This window comes from Xenopus laevis, chromosome 7L (assembly GCF_017654675.1).
Source record: "Xenopus laevis strain J_2021 chromosome 7L, Xenopus_laevis_v10.1, whole genome shotgun sequence".
Classification (NCBI taxonomy): domain Eukaryota; kingdom Metazoa; phylum Chordata; class Amphibia; order Anura; family Pipidae; genus Xenopus; species Xenopus laevis.
The window spans coordinates 94,819,135-94,834,266 of record NC_054383.1 but is presented as its reverse complement, the minus strand read 5'-3'; the positions used below and the strand labels follow the sequence as shown (position 1 = coordinate 94,834,266).

The 15,132-nt window shown below is 42.8% G+C and overlaps 1 protein-coding gene across 2 annotated transcripts in view; it reads left to right on the top strand.

Moving 5' to 3' along the window:
• Positions 1 to 2,253: 2,253 nt before the first annotated feature.
• Positions 2,254 to 15,132, top strand: part of ski.L (SKI proto-oncogene L homeolog) — a 70,227-nt gene continuing 57,348 nt past the window's right edge. Inside the window, exon 1 of one of the 2 annotated variants that reach the window (XM_018224412.2) lies at positions 2,254 to 3,798. In XM_018224412.2, the coding sequence (XP_018079901.1) occupies positions 2,875 to 3,798 (924 nt within the window). In that variant the 5' untranslated portion in view covers positions 2,254 to 2,874. 2 annotated transcript variants of the gene reach the window in all.

Sequence of the window (15,132 nt, the reverse complement as noted above, 5' to 3'; positions counted from 1 at the left end):
CCAGAATATATTGTATGTGTAGGTACATCAAATATTTCACCATGTTTTGGCAAATGCACAGTTTCTGAATGCAGTACAGTTAGGGGAAAAAGTATATATATACATACAGACACTTGTGTGTGTGTGCATAATTGAAGGTCTTTATGAGGTCTTCATTTATGAGTTTGTGAGTTTATTATGTCTATTACATGTTTATTTATATAACAGTGAGTACAATATAAGGCCACAGTACACTGTGTTCATGTGGAATTCCCTTCTTGCATGCTTCAATACATTTATTTTATCTTTGCACAAGACTTTATTGAATAGTCACTGTGAAAACTTTATAAGATTATCCAGGGCAGTTTTGGATGTCAAGAGACAACTTCAGGGACATCTGCCATTGACTTCTACATGACATTAACAGATTTGAGTTGGAATCGAATTTTTAGCAGCTTTGGGGTATAATAAATATCTAAAAATTCAAGGTTTTTATTTTTCCACAAAAATGTTTTGTTTCCCTCCTAAAAATCTCGACCAGATAAATTCGAGGTTTAATAAATGGGCCCTTTAGAATTAAGCTGGGAGTGATATTCTGAGACAATCTGCAATTGGTTTTCATTTTTTATTATTTGCTGTTTTTGAATTATTTAGCAACTCCCCAGTTTGCAGTTTTAGAAATGTGGTTGCTTGGGTCCAAATTACCCTAGAAACCCTGTGTTGAATTTAATAAGAGAATGGGATATAAATAGGAAGTAGGGTTGCCACCTTTTGCAGGGAGACTGGACAGGGGGAAGTTTTTTTTAGAGGTGTGTCCGTTATGTCAGGTACAGGGTTATGACGTTGCAATTGCCAAGCCATTTATTTAAAAGACGTCTGGATTTCCTAATTTGGTGATCTGGGCAGGCACTTTTCACCCGGACAGCCATCCTGAAAACCGGGCTGTCCGGGTGAAAACCCAAATAGGAATATAGCCAATAAAAAATAGCAATAACAATGGATTTGTAGCCTTACATTGCATTTGTGTTTTAGATGGAGTCAGTGTCAGTTGGAAAAAGTCAGAAGTTAGCAAATCATTCAAAAGCTGTAAAAAAGAAAAAAATCAAGGCCAACTGAAAAGTTGCTAGAATTGGCCATTTTATTACATACTAAAAGTTAACTTAAAGGCCAACCACCGCTTTAAGAGCTGAATCATCAGATATGCAGGTAGAAACAATAGAATTCTACCTCTATCTGAGAATTCAGCATTAATGTTCGGGCGCCCGCCTTGCCTCCCACCGCCGAATATCGCATTAAACGTTATTTCGTATGATAACATCTGTGTGTGTATGGTCACCTTCACAATGATCCGTGTGTTGTACCTTCCTGCAGATGCAACGCCACCACTTGTTCCCTATCTACTCAGCTCCAGGCTGCACGGAATCCCACCACCTTGGGCAACTCACATACGACAAAAAAGTCTGAAAATAACTTCCTATAGATGAACATTTACATTGCTGCAGTACAGTTGCATTACACATGAAATCACAAACAGGAGCATCTTTTCGAAATAAAGTATTCGCAAGGATGCCAGAATTCTAATGGTTGTCAATAGGTAGGTGTTTTTTGCCTGTGGGCAGGCCTGGACTAGCAATCTGTGGGTTCTGGCAAATGAAAGAGGGGCTGCTGTAATATGCCAAGGGACAGTGACTGTTTATTGGGCTGGTGGGGGCTGTTTTGGGCTTCTGTGTACTGGATAAACCAGGGTCTGTTTTTTGAATCCCAGTCTGGACCTGCCTGTGGGCACTGAAATGTCCCATGTGCTATTGCCTTTAATGTCACGTGGCTTTAAAGCTCTGGGAATCTTTCATATGGGTGTTTTTATTCATCCTTAGGGTTTTATACCTCGAGTTCCCAGACATGGACATGGTGTGGCCCTGCACCTTGTACGGATCTGCAGCTTGTGCAATTACAGTCCAACTTATATATACATTTGCATCTGAAAACAAATATATAGAATTTTTCACAGAAATTGTAAACGACCCAGTGGACACTGTAGAGGAATATGATTGGGGAAATGGCAGTATTTAGTGGAATAATATGTGAGAAATGTCTCCTGACCTGTTGCTGATCATGACCTCATTGTACTGCGTGTTTAGTGACAGGAGAAAGTAAAACACCCTCCCGCTTCTGAAGCCGGCGGTTTCACACACGAGAACCACGAGTTTTATTTTGCCTTCGACAGACAAGTTTTTTTCCGCTTTGCAGTAGAAAAAAAAAAGAGGCAGCGGCAGCAGCAGGAGGAGGAGGAGGAAGGGGGTGGAGGTTGTTCCTGGAAGAGCCACAGCCTGGGGAGTTGGTCACATTCTTGGCTGGGATTCAATGACTGAGGCAGACACCAACAAACAGAGAGAAAGGGGGTGGAGAAGGGAAAGAGGGAGGGGGAGTGCAGACAGAGTGCAGGAGCCATTCGAGCAGTGAGCAGCACCGGGAAGGCAGCAGTCTGTGTGTCTGGGAGAAAGAGCCCTGCTCGCTCCCTAACCTCCAGCAGTGGAACATGACGGGGAACTCGTGAGTCTGTCCCGCCCGCAACTTCCCACGAACCCCTCCACCGACGCTTTGTACTGAGGGGAAGTTCAGGCGCGTTTGTGACTCCTCAGCGGAAAGACACATTAGTGGGACTGAGAGAGAGGGACTGAGTGAGAGGGACTGAGTGGGACGCTATGGGCAGCCTCCTCGTATCTCTGGACTGAAGCTTTGGCCAGGGGATCAGACAGGACAGTGAGACAGTAACGTGTATGGACTGAGCTCTGTGCGGATTGCAAGTAAAGCCCCGAGCCATCGAGTGATTGATCAGCGCGGAACTTGCCCAGTGAGTGAGTGAGTTGTTGTTGCTGCCGCCGGGACCTTCTAGGCATGGAGACCGTGAGCCGCAGCAGCTTCCAGCCCCATCCCGGGCTCCAGAAGACCCTGGAACAGTTCCATCTGAGTTCCATGAGTTCTCTGGGCGGCCCGGCCGCCTTCTCCGCCCGCTGGGCTCAGGACTTGTACAAGAAGGAGAGCGGCAAGGAGCCCCCGGAGCCCATCCTCCATCTGCCCAGCCAGCCGCCTCCAGTCATCCCCGGGGGTCCCCTATTTATGCCGTCGGACCGCTCCACTGAGAGGTGCGAGACTATTCTGGAGGGAGAGACCATCTCTTGCTTTGTGGTGGGGGGCGAGAAGCGACTGTGTCTCCCTCAGATCCTCAACTCGGTGCTGCGGGACTTCAGCCTTCAGCAGATCAACGCCGTGTGCGACGAGTTGCACGTGTATTGCTCCCGCTGCACGGCCGACCAGCTGGAGATCCTGAAGGTGATGGGGATCCTGCCCTTCTCCGCGCCCTCCTGTGGCCTCATCACCAAGACGGACGCCGAGCGGCTGTGCAACGCCCTGCTGTACGGGGGAAGCTACCCGCCCCGCTGCGCCAAGAAGAGCGACTTCCCGCCGGGACCTTTAGAGCTGGAGCTGACCGAGAGCAGTTTCAAGGTGTATCACGAGTGCTTCGGAAAGTGTCGGGGCCTGTTCGTGCCCGAGCTGTACGGACACCCCAGCGCCCCCTGTATCCAGTGCTTGGACTGTCGCCTCATGTACCCGCCGCACAAGTTCGTGGTGCACTCGCATAAGGCGCTGGAGAACCGGACTTGCCACTGGGGCTTCGACTCGGCCAACTGGAGGGCCTACATCTTACTGGCCCGGGATGGGGTCGGGGGAGACGACGAGCAGGCCAGGCTGGGTCGGCTGCTGGATGAGATGAAGGAGAAGTTCGACTACAGCAACAAATACAAGAGGAAAGCAGTCAGGGTAAGTGACGGTCTGAGACTCACCTGGCTAATTACTTTGTGCTGTGACTTTGTCCTGCCTAAGGGCCAAGCCATACATGTGATATTAATGCCAATATTGCCCCCCTGGCCTTTTATAGCAGCAATTACTATTCCCTTCCCAATCAGTGCTCATTCCAAAAAGTCGCTGCTCCTAAAGGTTTTGTCCCAGGAGCTCCAGAGTTAAAAACCTTATCCCACTAAGGGTGATGGGAGTTGCAGGGTTATAATGGTTTGTGTTCAATGTCCTCCAGCTGTTGTGTGGTGTACAACTAGTATTTCTGCCCCAGCTATTCCCAAATCTGGGTTATCACTGTGCCCTTGCCTTTAACTGTGTACCCTCCCAAGTGACCGTGTTTTGTACAGGAAGTATACTAGAGGGCATGTACCACTTTATTGTATACACCACCCTGCCTATGGGACTGTTTGTAATCCTCTATTCTCTGTGATATATATATATTTATATAATTCATGTGAGCGTTCCTGGCATTCGCCAGCGGAATTGTTGATTGGCATTACTGTATGTCGCCCCCATTTCCAGCTGATAGTGAGATGAAGACAAAACCTACATACAGAGTAGAACAGGAATCACACTGTGGGCACTCCATAGCTACGCTAGCGTCTGTACCTTTAACACGAGGCGAGGAGATTCATGGCCATGCATGGAAAGGTAATAAGGAGTCAGGGAAGAGAACATCACCCTGTATGTGGCATTTAAAGTGACCTGATGGTAACCCTGCTTCAAGTTCACTGCTGATCCCACAGATGATACTTAAGTGCTCTTTATATAGCTGCATCTCCTGGTTACAGCAGTCTGAGGAGATAAGTCGTACATTGCAGATCCGACCATTTTTTATGTATGTACTAATATGTACCAAACAGGTGCGGGCAGTTTGCGTCCCCCTGTCCTGCCTATGTAGCTTTAAGAGTGTTGACATGTCAACTTGGGCTTCAAGTGCAGACGAGCAGTTTCACAGGCAGCCTTGATCTTTGTACCCCGTGTTACTCCTGGAAATGTGTCATTAGTTTGTGTATTTTAAATCTAGAACGCCTGCTTCCTTGCTAGTGAATAACAGTAGCCTAGGTGCTTGGATAAAAATCATACTATATTTGGCTACGTTGCCATTAATCTTTATGTGCTGGATAATTAATTCTTTCCAGGAATGTCGGTGTATATATTATGTGCTGCCCTGTGATCTGTAGACACGGCACCAGGCTGGTGGTAATGTGTAGGTGGTGTATACATAACTGGGACAGTCGCATGGAAGGCATGCCACCCAGACTGCCTGTCCAGACTGTAGCGGTTTATTTTAGGCGTCTGGACTGAGCCATCTGTGGATGCCAGTGTGTGTGTAAAGCAAGTTGGTTTCTGGCATAGATCCTTCTCTGTGGGTAGACAAGACAACACCAAAAAAAAAAAGTGAGCTATTTTACTTTGTAAAAACGTCATCCTATTTATTTCCATTACATTTTATGTTGAGATTTTTCAAAGCACATCACTGCTTTCCACCAATGGGAGGAAAAAAAACAACTACTTTTTATAAAACAAAAACAGTTCCTTTGTGGTATTATTGTAGTGAATTGAAAGCTTTTTAGCAACTGCTTCATAACGGACTTTTACATTTTCTGTCTCTTGATATTAAACATTGCTGTTTTCCTCTACTGCTGTCTGACAGTGAAAGGGTTAAAAGTTGTCCGGAGCAATAATGCTTTTTTTTTTTTTACCCTCCAGCTGTGTAAATTTTATTTTTTTTATTTAACCAATTTGATTTCTGACTATTCAGTGGATTAATAAAACGTGCAACTTGATTCCCCCCAGCTGATTATTCCTGGTGCATAATAAAGTTGCATTTACTGATCTCTTCTTGGGAGGCCAATTAAACCACATTATTGCTTAAACCTTTTTTCCCTCTCTTATTATCACTGAATAGACTCCTTCCCTATTTCCCCAGGAGTTCCTTACAACTGTGTGTCAGAGCTATTGTGGCAATGTTAACTGTAATGAGGCACATTATCTGTGATAGTTGGAGGTGGATGCATTTTTAATGGCTTGTCTATCCCCGTCTAATCAAGGATTGAGGTGGAAGCTTTGAATAGTTGTGTCTGGCAAGAATAGAGCCGTTTGTTAAGGAGGCTTGGGGGACCACAGTTAAATCCTAATTCTGATCGGGTATTGCAGCCTTCCTTCAGTTTATTGGTGAAATGGGCACTTCCCGTTCTAAAAGTGTGACTTTAACTCTTATATTGTGGTGGTTTTGGTGTATTTTTGCACATTTTCTTTTGCCCACAACAACCACTATTTGTGTTTTTGCTTTTGTACATCTCTGCTATTATTTTCGTTGGTGAGAATCTGCGTTGCCTGGTGTATCTAGTCTTCCCAAGGCAACTTGTGACCTATTGTGGGCTGTGTCATTGTAATATCGCTCTACCTTGCTTGCCTCAAAACCTGCTTGGGCTGCAATTTGTGCGGATATCTTCGACTTGCAGACTCCTCGACCACAAAAGATTGAGAAATGTTTCTGGTACGATAAGTCACAGGCTGTATATACTTTCTCTGAAGTTGAGGCTAATGGAGTGGCAGGCTCCCAAACCAGTTCAGCTTTCAGTGTTTTATTTAAAAACTTCTCTCCGACCAGGGCATTGGGTAGTGCTATGTATGGGAATATGAAATGCTTTCATTCCTCTGTTCTTGGGTTTTTTCGTGCATTTTGTTGCCACACGTGGAAGATCTTTCTATGGAATACGTTGTTAATCCTTCTTGTATCTAGCAGTGCTTTGGGATCCCGATTTTTTTTTTCTTTCCCTACAACCTCGGTTTATCTCTCTGTCACCCCCCCCCCTTAAACTTTCATTTCATCTGCAAAGATGCAGATCAAAGATCTAAATCTCATTGGACGTTTTCCCCTCTGGGCATTTCTTTCCCCCTTGCCACTCCATTTCCATCTCTTTCAGTTTTCCCAGTGAAAGGTCGCATATCTCGTGTATAAAGCACCAGTCCCACTTAGCCAGGCGCTCTTGAGATGCAGTATGAGGCACTTACCCAGCCAACATCTTCTGTTTGTACAGCTCGCTCTATAACACTTCAGACTAATGCAGCAAAAGCAGATTTCCAGCAGCTGTCACTGCCAATAAGCCACAATCCATGGTACAACTTTGTAAATGGATCAATAGTTTAAGGAGACTACGACGGAACTTTGCAGAAAACAGATTGGTAGGATGAGATTGTATAAATAAATGTGTGTGCAAGTCTTGCTTGAAACTCATTGTGCCAGAGACCTGTATTTTTTTCCCCCTCTTCTAAGCGGGCAGAAGAAAGCCAGCTATTCAGTTCAGGACACGGTCTGCAGTTAATTAGGAGTGCAATGGAGAGAGGAAAAAAGAAAAAAAAATCTCTGAAGACAGACTTCACTAACCAACCAGATTTAAAAACCTAAGCATCCTCTTTTTTTTTTTTTTTTAATCCTGCGCATTGGGGAAAGTGCTAGCTCGTAGCTTGCAGCTCTGAATTCCATAAATTTGGATTGGCTGGGCTACAGAGGAATTGACCTCTGAAAAATGTCCTACACTTGGTCTTGTTACTGCTTTTTGTTTACATTTTTTTATGAACATGTTACACCAGGATGTGTATCTAGATATATAGGACACCTGCATCTTTTTATGTGTAATTATAACATTCTTGTCTGTCTTGTTGTTGGCAGTTTACCCAGTGCATGTTAAGAAGATAGCCTTACTGAAGCTAAAATGAATATTTTAACGGTAAAAAAACTGATTTGCTCCTCTTGCAGCATTCTTTTAGTAATGTTTAAGTAAGGGCTTTGAAAGAGCAGACAGGAAGTTAAGTGTTAGGAAGTCTGGGTTAACTAGAGCAGAGACTGTGGCTTCTCTGCTATGACTGTCTAAGATTGAGCTGCAAAACAATGCTTGGCTGCTAGGGTAGCTTAGACCCTATCAACCAGATTATTGAAATTGCAAACTGCAGAGCTGCTGAATAAAAAGCAAAATGACTCAAAAAGTACAAATAAAAAAAAAAAAATGAAAACCAACTGCACACTGTCTTGGAATACCACTCTTTATAGCATACTAAAAGTTGTCAACCTCTTTAAGGCCACTCACAACATCACAAGCAGACATATGACGTGATTTGCATCAGACTAGAGTTGCAGGAGATTCTTTTGGATTAGTAGTTGGCCAGTGTGCATACAGCCCAAGGCTGCTGATTTGCACCAATGTATTGTCTTCTGTTTCCTAAATCATCTGTTATTTTGCACATTTGGCTGCAACATGGATCCCTTTATCAGCTCCTTTTAAAATGTTTTACCCTGATGTGTCTGAAGTTTTGTAAACTTTGGAATTGGTAAAAAGTTATGTTAGTTAAATAGACCCCATGAATAGGCTTTTCATTGCATTTTTGTGAATGCAAAATGCCTGGGAGCACTAGCACTGAAGACCAAAATTGTCCCCCAAGTGTGACCAAGTGTTGTTAATTTATGTACTTTCATAGATTTGTGAAAGCCAAAACAGAAACAACCTATTCTTTGAGGTTTCAGCAAATAATGTGTCTCGATGATGTCTATTCTGATCTTCGTTATTTGTTTTATTTTGGGCTGTGATCTGTTTAGGAACTGCACCTCCAATCGACACATTTATCCTGCTCTTGGTGTCTTTAGGGACTTGTAAATTTGCATTTTGGCACTATGGGAGCCTGTAGTTTGGTTGGATATAAAACTGCTACATTGGTCTTTCGAGCTATGCTGAGCACAAGCATACAATGCTTCAGAACTGGAAAGAAGATTGACAAGCGCACATGAGCACTAAATTCGCACATTAAGAAGCGTTGTAGTGATGGAACTCTGCCCAATAATCAATCATTGTCAGCAGGATGAGGCTTTCAGAATATTAAGTGGTCATTCAACAAATACTTGTTGCACCATAGAATTATCACAGTCAGAGCCGGAAGCCTGCAGACTGTTGAGATTGTATGGGGTTTAGGTGATTAGACATTCCTCAGAAGTCGCATTCTAGGTCTGGTTGAGCTTGATATTAATTGCAACCTTGGTTGCACTGAAAACCAAGTACTTCATTTATTATTATTTTTACCCCAAAATTATTGCTTAAGTTGGCCATTCATAGGCCAATACAAATCCTGTTGGACAAGATGTGGTATGTTGTGGGCCTCGCCCAACCGGTCTCCATGGCCCCCAGTATGATCATATCGGCCTGATTTGTTCCAGCACGTGGGTGGCCAGATCTGGCAAATATGCAGAAGTGTATAGCCAGCTTCACTTTGCTACATAGCTTGTTGACTGATTAATAATAATAATTATGTATGTATGGTAGTAGTACATTGCTAATTATGCTGTAGACATTCTTATATAAGCATATGGGATTTTTTTCATCCAACACAAGAAATGTCAGTGGGACCTCCCTTGTTCCCTGCAGACCCAGAAAGTGCATTGCAAATGTTCATAGTTTATTTTTCACTAATCTTGAGTTATAGGCAGTGAATCAGTGAAAGCATTAGGGCTGGGACACACTGGGCGATTTGGGGAGATTTAGTCGCCTGGCGACTAATCGCAGCGACTTTTCTCCCCGAATGCCTCCCCTCACTCTGCGCCTGGATAAAATGAAAAGTCGCCGGCGCTAATCACACACTGCGATTCGTTTCCCGAAGTTGCCTCACGAGGAAACTTCGGGCGACTTCGGAAAACGAATCGCCGCGTGTGATTAGCGCAGGCGATTTTTCATTTTAGCCAGGCGCAGAGCGAGGGGAGGCATTCGGGGAAGATTGGTCGTGGAAAGTCGCGGCGATTAGTCGCCAGGCGACTAAATCTCCCCAAATCGCCCAGTGTGTCCTAGCCCTTAGGAAATGTAAATCCCCATGAAAACCTTACAAAAGTAAATGTGACTGCCAATCCTTCAACATTTCGCTCCTCATCTTCTCTCCCCCTCCCTCTAATCCATTCATCCTTTACATTTCTTCGCTGTAGGCTGTTTACACCACTCCTTTTTTTTTGCCTAACACCCAAACAAAAGAACTGGAGAGTGACTAAAGGAACTTGAATTTCAGGCTGCAGCCACAAAGCGGTGAATGATTGATTTAATATCAAGCAGGTGTGCAGATCCCATTCATTCATGTCTGGTCATGACTGACTCAACAGACTAAATAACTCTGTACCAACTTAACAAATTTACTAATTTTTCTGCCAAGCACGCCCCACAGTGTGTTCTCTCTCTCTCGCAGAAGTGGGCCAAGTCCCTAGAACTGGGAATTGCTGCAGTTCTTGTCTGTATACTTGTGGTATGGGGCCATTTGCCTTAAGAGGGCAAGGTTGAATGCTAATCAGCCCCTGCAGGGCTTGATTTCTTTCCTAGCCATTTGTAACACCTCATGTGTTAATGAAATCCTTCTGTTTTGCTCACAGGTCAGGTACAATTCTCACCACAGGGTGTGAGAGACCCATTTGAGAATGGAAATAAGCTGTAAAAAGACAACATGGAAACTACATTCTTTCATTACTAGTCCTTAAAATCAGTTGTTGTAAAGAGAAATTTGCATATAATCATTTTCCTTTTTTGCACGTTGAGCAGAACACAGCCAATATTAGCAATAGAATAATTAAGTGAACTTTACAGTCATTACAATGTAAGCTCTTGCCAGCCAGACCCTCCCAATAATGTCTCCTAACAATATCCAATTGTCCGATTGTGTATCAAGTTTGGTGAAATGTTTAGTCTGTATATGTAAATGATATGGTCTTGTTTCCCCTTACTTTGTAAAGCTCTACAGGGCATATATAATAGTATTAATAATAAACATTGGTGGTCCACTATTAAAAAAAAAAAAAAATAAAGTAGGGGGATTACATGCAATACATGGAATGTGTACATGCAATTTTAATCTGCAAAGCTACATCTTGAAAACAAAACATATGAATTGTGTCTGTTATATTTCGACTTCCCAGTTTAAAAATAAAAAATACAAAAACAAAAAAAAGTGTTTATTTCGCATGCCTTTTTTGTACTGCAGTATAATGCCTTTATTTAAACACAATTCTTTTGTTTCTAATCCTGATGGAATTATAGACCCTGATATAATTATGGAACCTACTCTGTATCTCTCTCTGAGAAGAGCAATATGGCTCCCAAAAAATGACTACCGCATGCATTATTGTGGGACTGTGTTTAAATCCGCAGGCTGATTTTAGCCCTCGACCTCTCGCAGAATCTGCTTGCATCCGGAGGCCTTTTTTGTGCTCTAGCGCAAACAGACTCGGTGGATTTCACTCGAAATACAAAGTCTCTCTGAAATCCACCGAGTCTGCACCAGAGATAAAACAAGGCTTCCGGACGCAAGCGGACAATATTCAGCTTGTAGTTGGGCCGTTTGGATGTAGCCTAAAAGAATAAGAAAACATGAGCCTAAAAGTAATAGCCGGATTATTTGCACCGGTGTGGGCGCCCATAGCAACCTATAATAAGCAAGTTAATAAATGAAAGCAACAGTTGGTAACTGCACTGGTGCAATTCAGCACCTATGTTAGTTAATTATCTCCATAGGGAGAGGGCTGATGATTAAAAATATAATCATTGAAGGGTCTGAAGGGAAGGTGAGTGGTGAAGTGCGTTGGACTGTGTTGTTGTGGCTCTGAGCCCTGGAGGCCTGTTTGGGATCTAGCTTTCCCCTGTCCAATATATATTTGAAACAGAGCTTAATCCCTCACAAAATTATGCTTGATGCTAAATGCCTGCTCATCCTTGAATAAATGCCAGAGAATTGCTCTTGCATGTATATGTTGCTTGTAAGGCACAATAAAAACAGCCATAAAACAAATTCAATTAGGCTTGTGTCATAACTAGAATCTTTGTGGACAGTGGAACACCTCATGTGGTCATAGGTGGCTTTTTGGAGGTAGTGAGCATCTGGTGGCAGAGAAATGCTGCCTTAGGCTAGTGCCATGCTACTCGGATCCCTGTTTCTCAGAATCCGCTGCCCTTGATTCTGGGTACTTCCTGCACCCGGAATCATTATCTCCGTTTGGGTGCAGGCAGGTGCGGTGGATTTCGCAGCAGAGGATGAGCGGCGGGACAGAGAATACTATCCTTGTCAGCTTGTTTGTCCTCAACCAAGGATGTATGATGTATGTATGTGGGCATTGGCTACCCACCCTGCTCAAAGGCTCCCTATGCTAACTGGTTAGGTCACCAGGACAACACAGACCTATTTAAGAATTAAAGTAGTCCAGTTCTGTTCCAGTGTACTTGTGGATGTAATGTGGTTGGCTGTATGTCTATCGAATTGATATATTAAGACTTGAGCAAATTTCACCTTGAGACCCACCTCCGTAACCTTTGGAAAGAGGCTACTTGCTGTTAGAAGCTGATATTTACTGATATTTAAGTTTTATCTCCTGGAAAGCTTGATGGATTCAGCATATTTGTGAAGGGAGGGGGAAGGGTGTGCCTCCGCACACAACACTTGCTGTTTAGAGGAAGTGTCGCACACAGACACACACTGAAATATATGGCAGCAATGCAATGCAATGATAGTATCCCCCCCCCCATCTCTTTTAGGTGCGGTTCCAAACGTTACATTTTCTATATTGCTTATTTTTAAACCTTGCACCCGTAGCTGGACATATGATAGCAAGGTGTGACCCATTCAGCTTAATGTTCGCTATAAAGAAAATCTATTCCGAGGCTGCTCTGTCTGCGTCCTGTCAAATCGGATGCGCTTCCACCTTACTGCAGCATTATAACTTTTTATCTTCTCTAGTTGTTCTGCTGCAGTGCATCGTGGGATTTACATTTCTGCTGAATGGGCTGCTTGTTTGAGGGGGAGGAAGTGAGCTCCCTGTAGGATTGAGGGGGATGGGAGGGGTGTCCTGTTTTATATGCAAAGCACAGCAGTTTCAAAGAGACCAAGTGGATAGTGAGAGAGAGGATCTCCCTGCACAAACACAGGGGTGCCGTGGCCGATAGACCAGCTGTAGGCATTGTCAAGTCTTTTTTATGATTGTGTACATTTTGCTGGAGCTTCCCATTATTATAAGGTAGTGGTGTTGGCATTGTGTCCCTGTGAAGTGCACAAAAGTGAGCCTGAAAAAGGAGCATTTAACTTGCTATTTAATAGGATGCACTCCTGGCCTGCGTGCTTTTAATAGGGGTAGCTGCAGGGGTCCGAAAAGCCAGGAGTTAAGAGGTCTCCAGAGCAGCTCTGTGAAAGGCAGCAGGTCAGAAACTGAACTTCTTTTCATGAGGTCTGGAAAAAAAAAAAAAGAATTTGGAAATGTGCTGCTCCTTTTCTTTCTGCCACTGTTTCAGCCTATTCACTGCATTTTTATGGAACTGAGGGTTCTTCTAAATGCTTCATTATGCACAATAGAATTTAACCACATGAGGGGTTATGTAATAAAAGGCACTACGTTTACTCATGGGCAGTACCCAATAGTAACCAATCAGAATGTAGCATTTACTGGTCACCTGTTTAAAAGCAACCATCTTTTTGATTGCTATGTGTTACTGCTCCTGGGCAAACTAAGTGCCATTTATTACATTTGGGGGTTAGTTCCTAAAGCCCTCCCTAACAGATTGTTTCCTACCTGGCACTTATAAGGATTATATTTTAACTGTCTGATTTTCTTGAAGGGGTAAGCAATATTGTCCTGCTGGATAACTGTCAATTTTGTATTCTTCGTGACAGTCACCCTCTTTTCTCCTCCAAATGTTTTGCTGTTGTATATACGCAATTCCTACCTCGTGGTGCCTCGTTCTAATTATATTTTTTCAGTCTGAGTAGTATGCAGATTCAGTCGTTAAGTGGGAGATTTTTTAATTAGCAGTTCTAAGTTCATGTGCGAAGTGCCTCAACTTAATCACTTTTCACAGTTTTGTTGTTAATTTGCTATGTTTTTGGTTTTTCTGAGAATGTATGCAGACTGTGAATTTTTGTGCTCTACAATCGACTTGAAGAATAAAAAAAAAAAAAGCGAGAGCACTTGTGACCTCTGTGGCTCCTGTTATGGTTGCTGTAATAGATGGCTGCCAGTAAGGGTAAGGACTTCATTCGACTTCCGAAAACCAAGCTCCGCAAGTGCCATCCCGCTTGCGACTTCTCATTGTAGCCGACGGGAAGGTAGGGGAAGGCACTTCTTGGGAGATCGCCCCAAAGAAGAGGTGATTTGTCGCGCTGGGGCGACTAATCTTTCCGAAACTGCATGTGTGTCCTTACCCTAAAAGAAAGGGCTGGTCGTTTAAGGAAAGTTCCTTAGCACAAATACTTTTTTGTCATTGGGTACCACATAAAGCAAATTTGCTTTGTTTAAAACTTGTTAGAAACACTGTTTGTTTGTTTTTTTTTTTTTTCCAAACATTCTAGCCTGTGTTATAATGACAAATTGAAATAATTGCCCCTATGCTTTATTGTTTCTTATAAGCAGCTCACTAACCACCCCAACAGCTAGTATTCTATTGAGAAGCATCAGAGGAGAGGAGAAGTCCAGTATTTGGAGTATGCAAAGTAAACTAGAGAGTACTCAGGCGCACAGGGTGTAGTAAGAGCTTTTGAAGTTCAAGTATTCTTTGTCCAGTCATGGGGGTAAGAATGTGGAAACAAAAGGGACAATTCAGGAATGTTACAGTACCCTTTGAATGCATTGAGATCCTTCTCTGCCGTTAATCAGGGTCATGGGCATGGCATCGATTTCTATCTTTCTATCCTACCTATCTTGCTTGCAAAAATAAAGGCGCCTGGGAAATTCAGACATTAATCATAAAAAATGGAAGTACAGATGTCCATGAGCATTTCCTTGAGTCTGCTGAAATACCTCATTGCCCGTGCTGTTTTTTATATATATATATATATATATATATATATATATATATATATATATATATATATATATATATATATATATATATATATATATATATATATATATATATATATATATATATATATATACACTACAAATACGCAGGATTCCCATAACTGTACCTTTGCTATAAGTTAAAATCAAGCCTTCTAATGCCTATCCTGGGCCGATGAAGCCATTTCCCTTGCATTGCTTGCCTTCTCAACACCATGCATATTCAAGTGACCTCCTGCTGAGAAAATCCATAATATCAAAGGAATGCAAAGGTAACCCATTTTACCAGAGCATGCTATTTCAGATATAACAAGCCTCTGTCAAAATATGAATACTTCCCTATAAACAACATTGTCATTCATGTAGAAGCAACATTTATTTCAGATTAACATAAAAAATCAAAAAAAAAAACAATCTGTGATGCCAAAGTCAAAGCTTTTGTAACTGCTTTC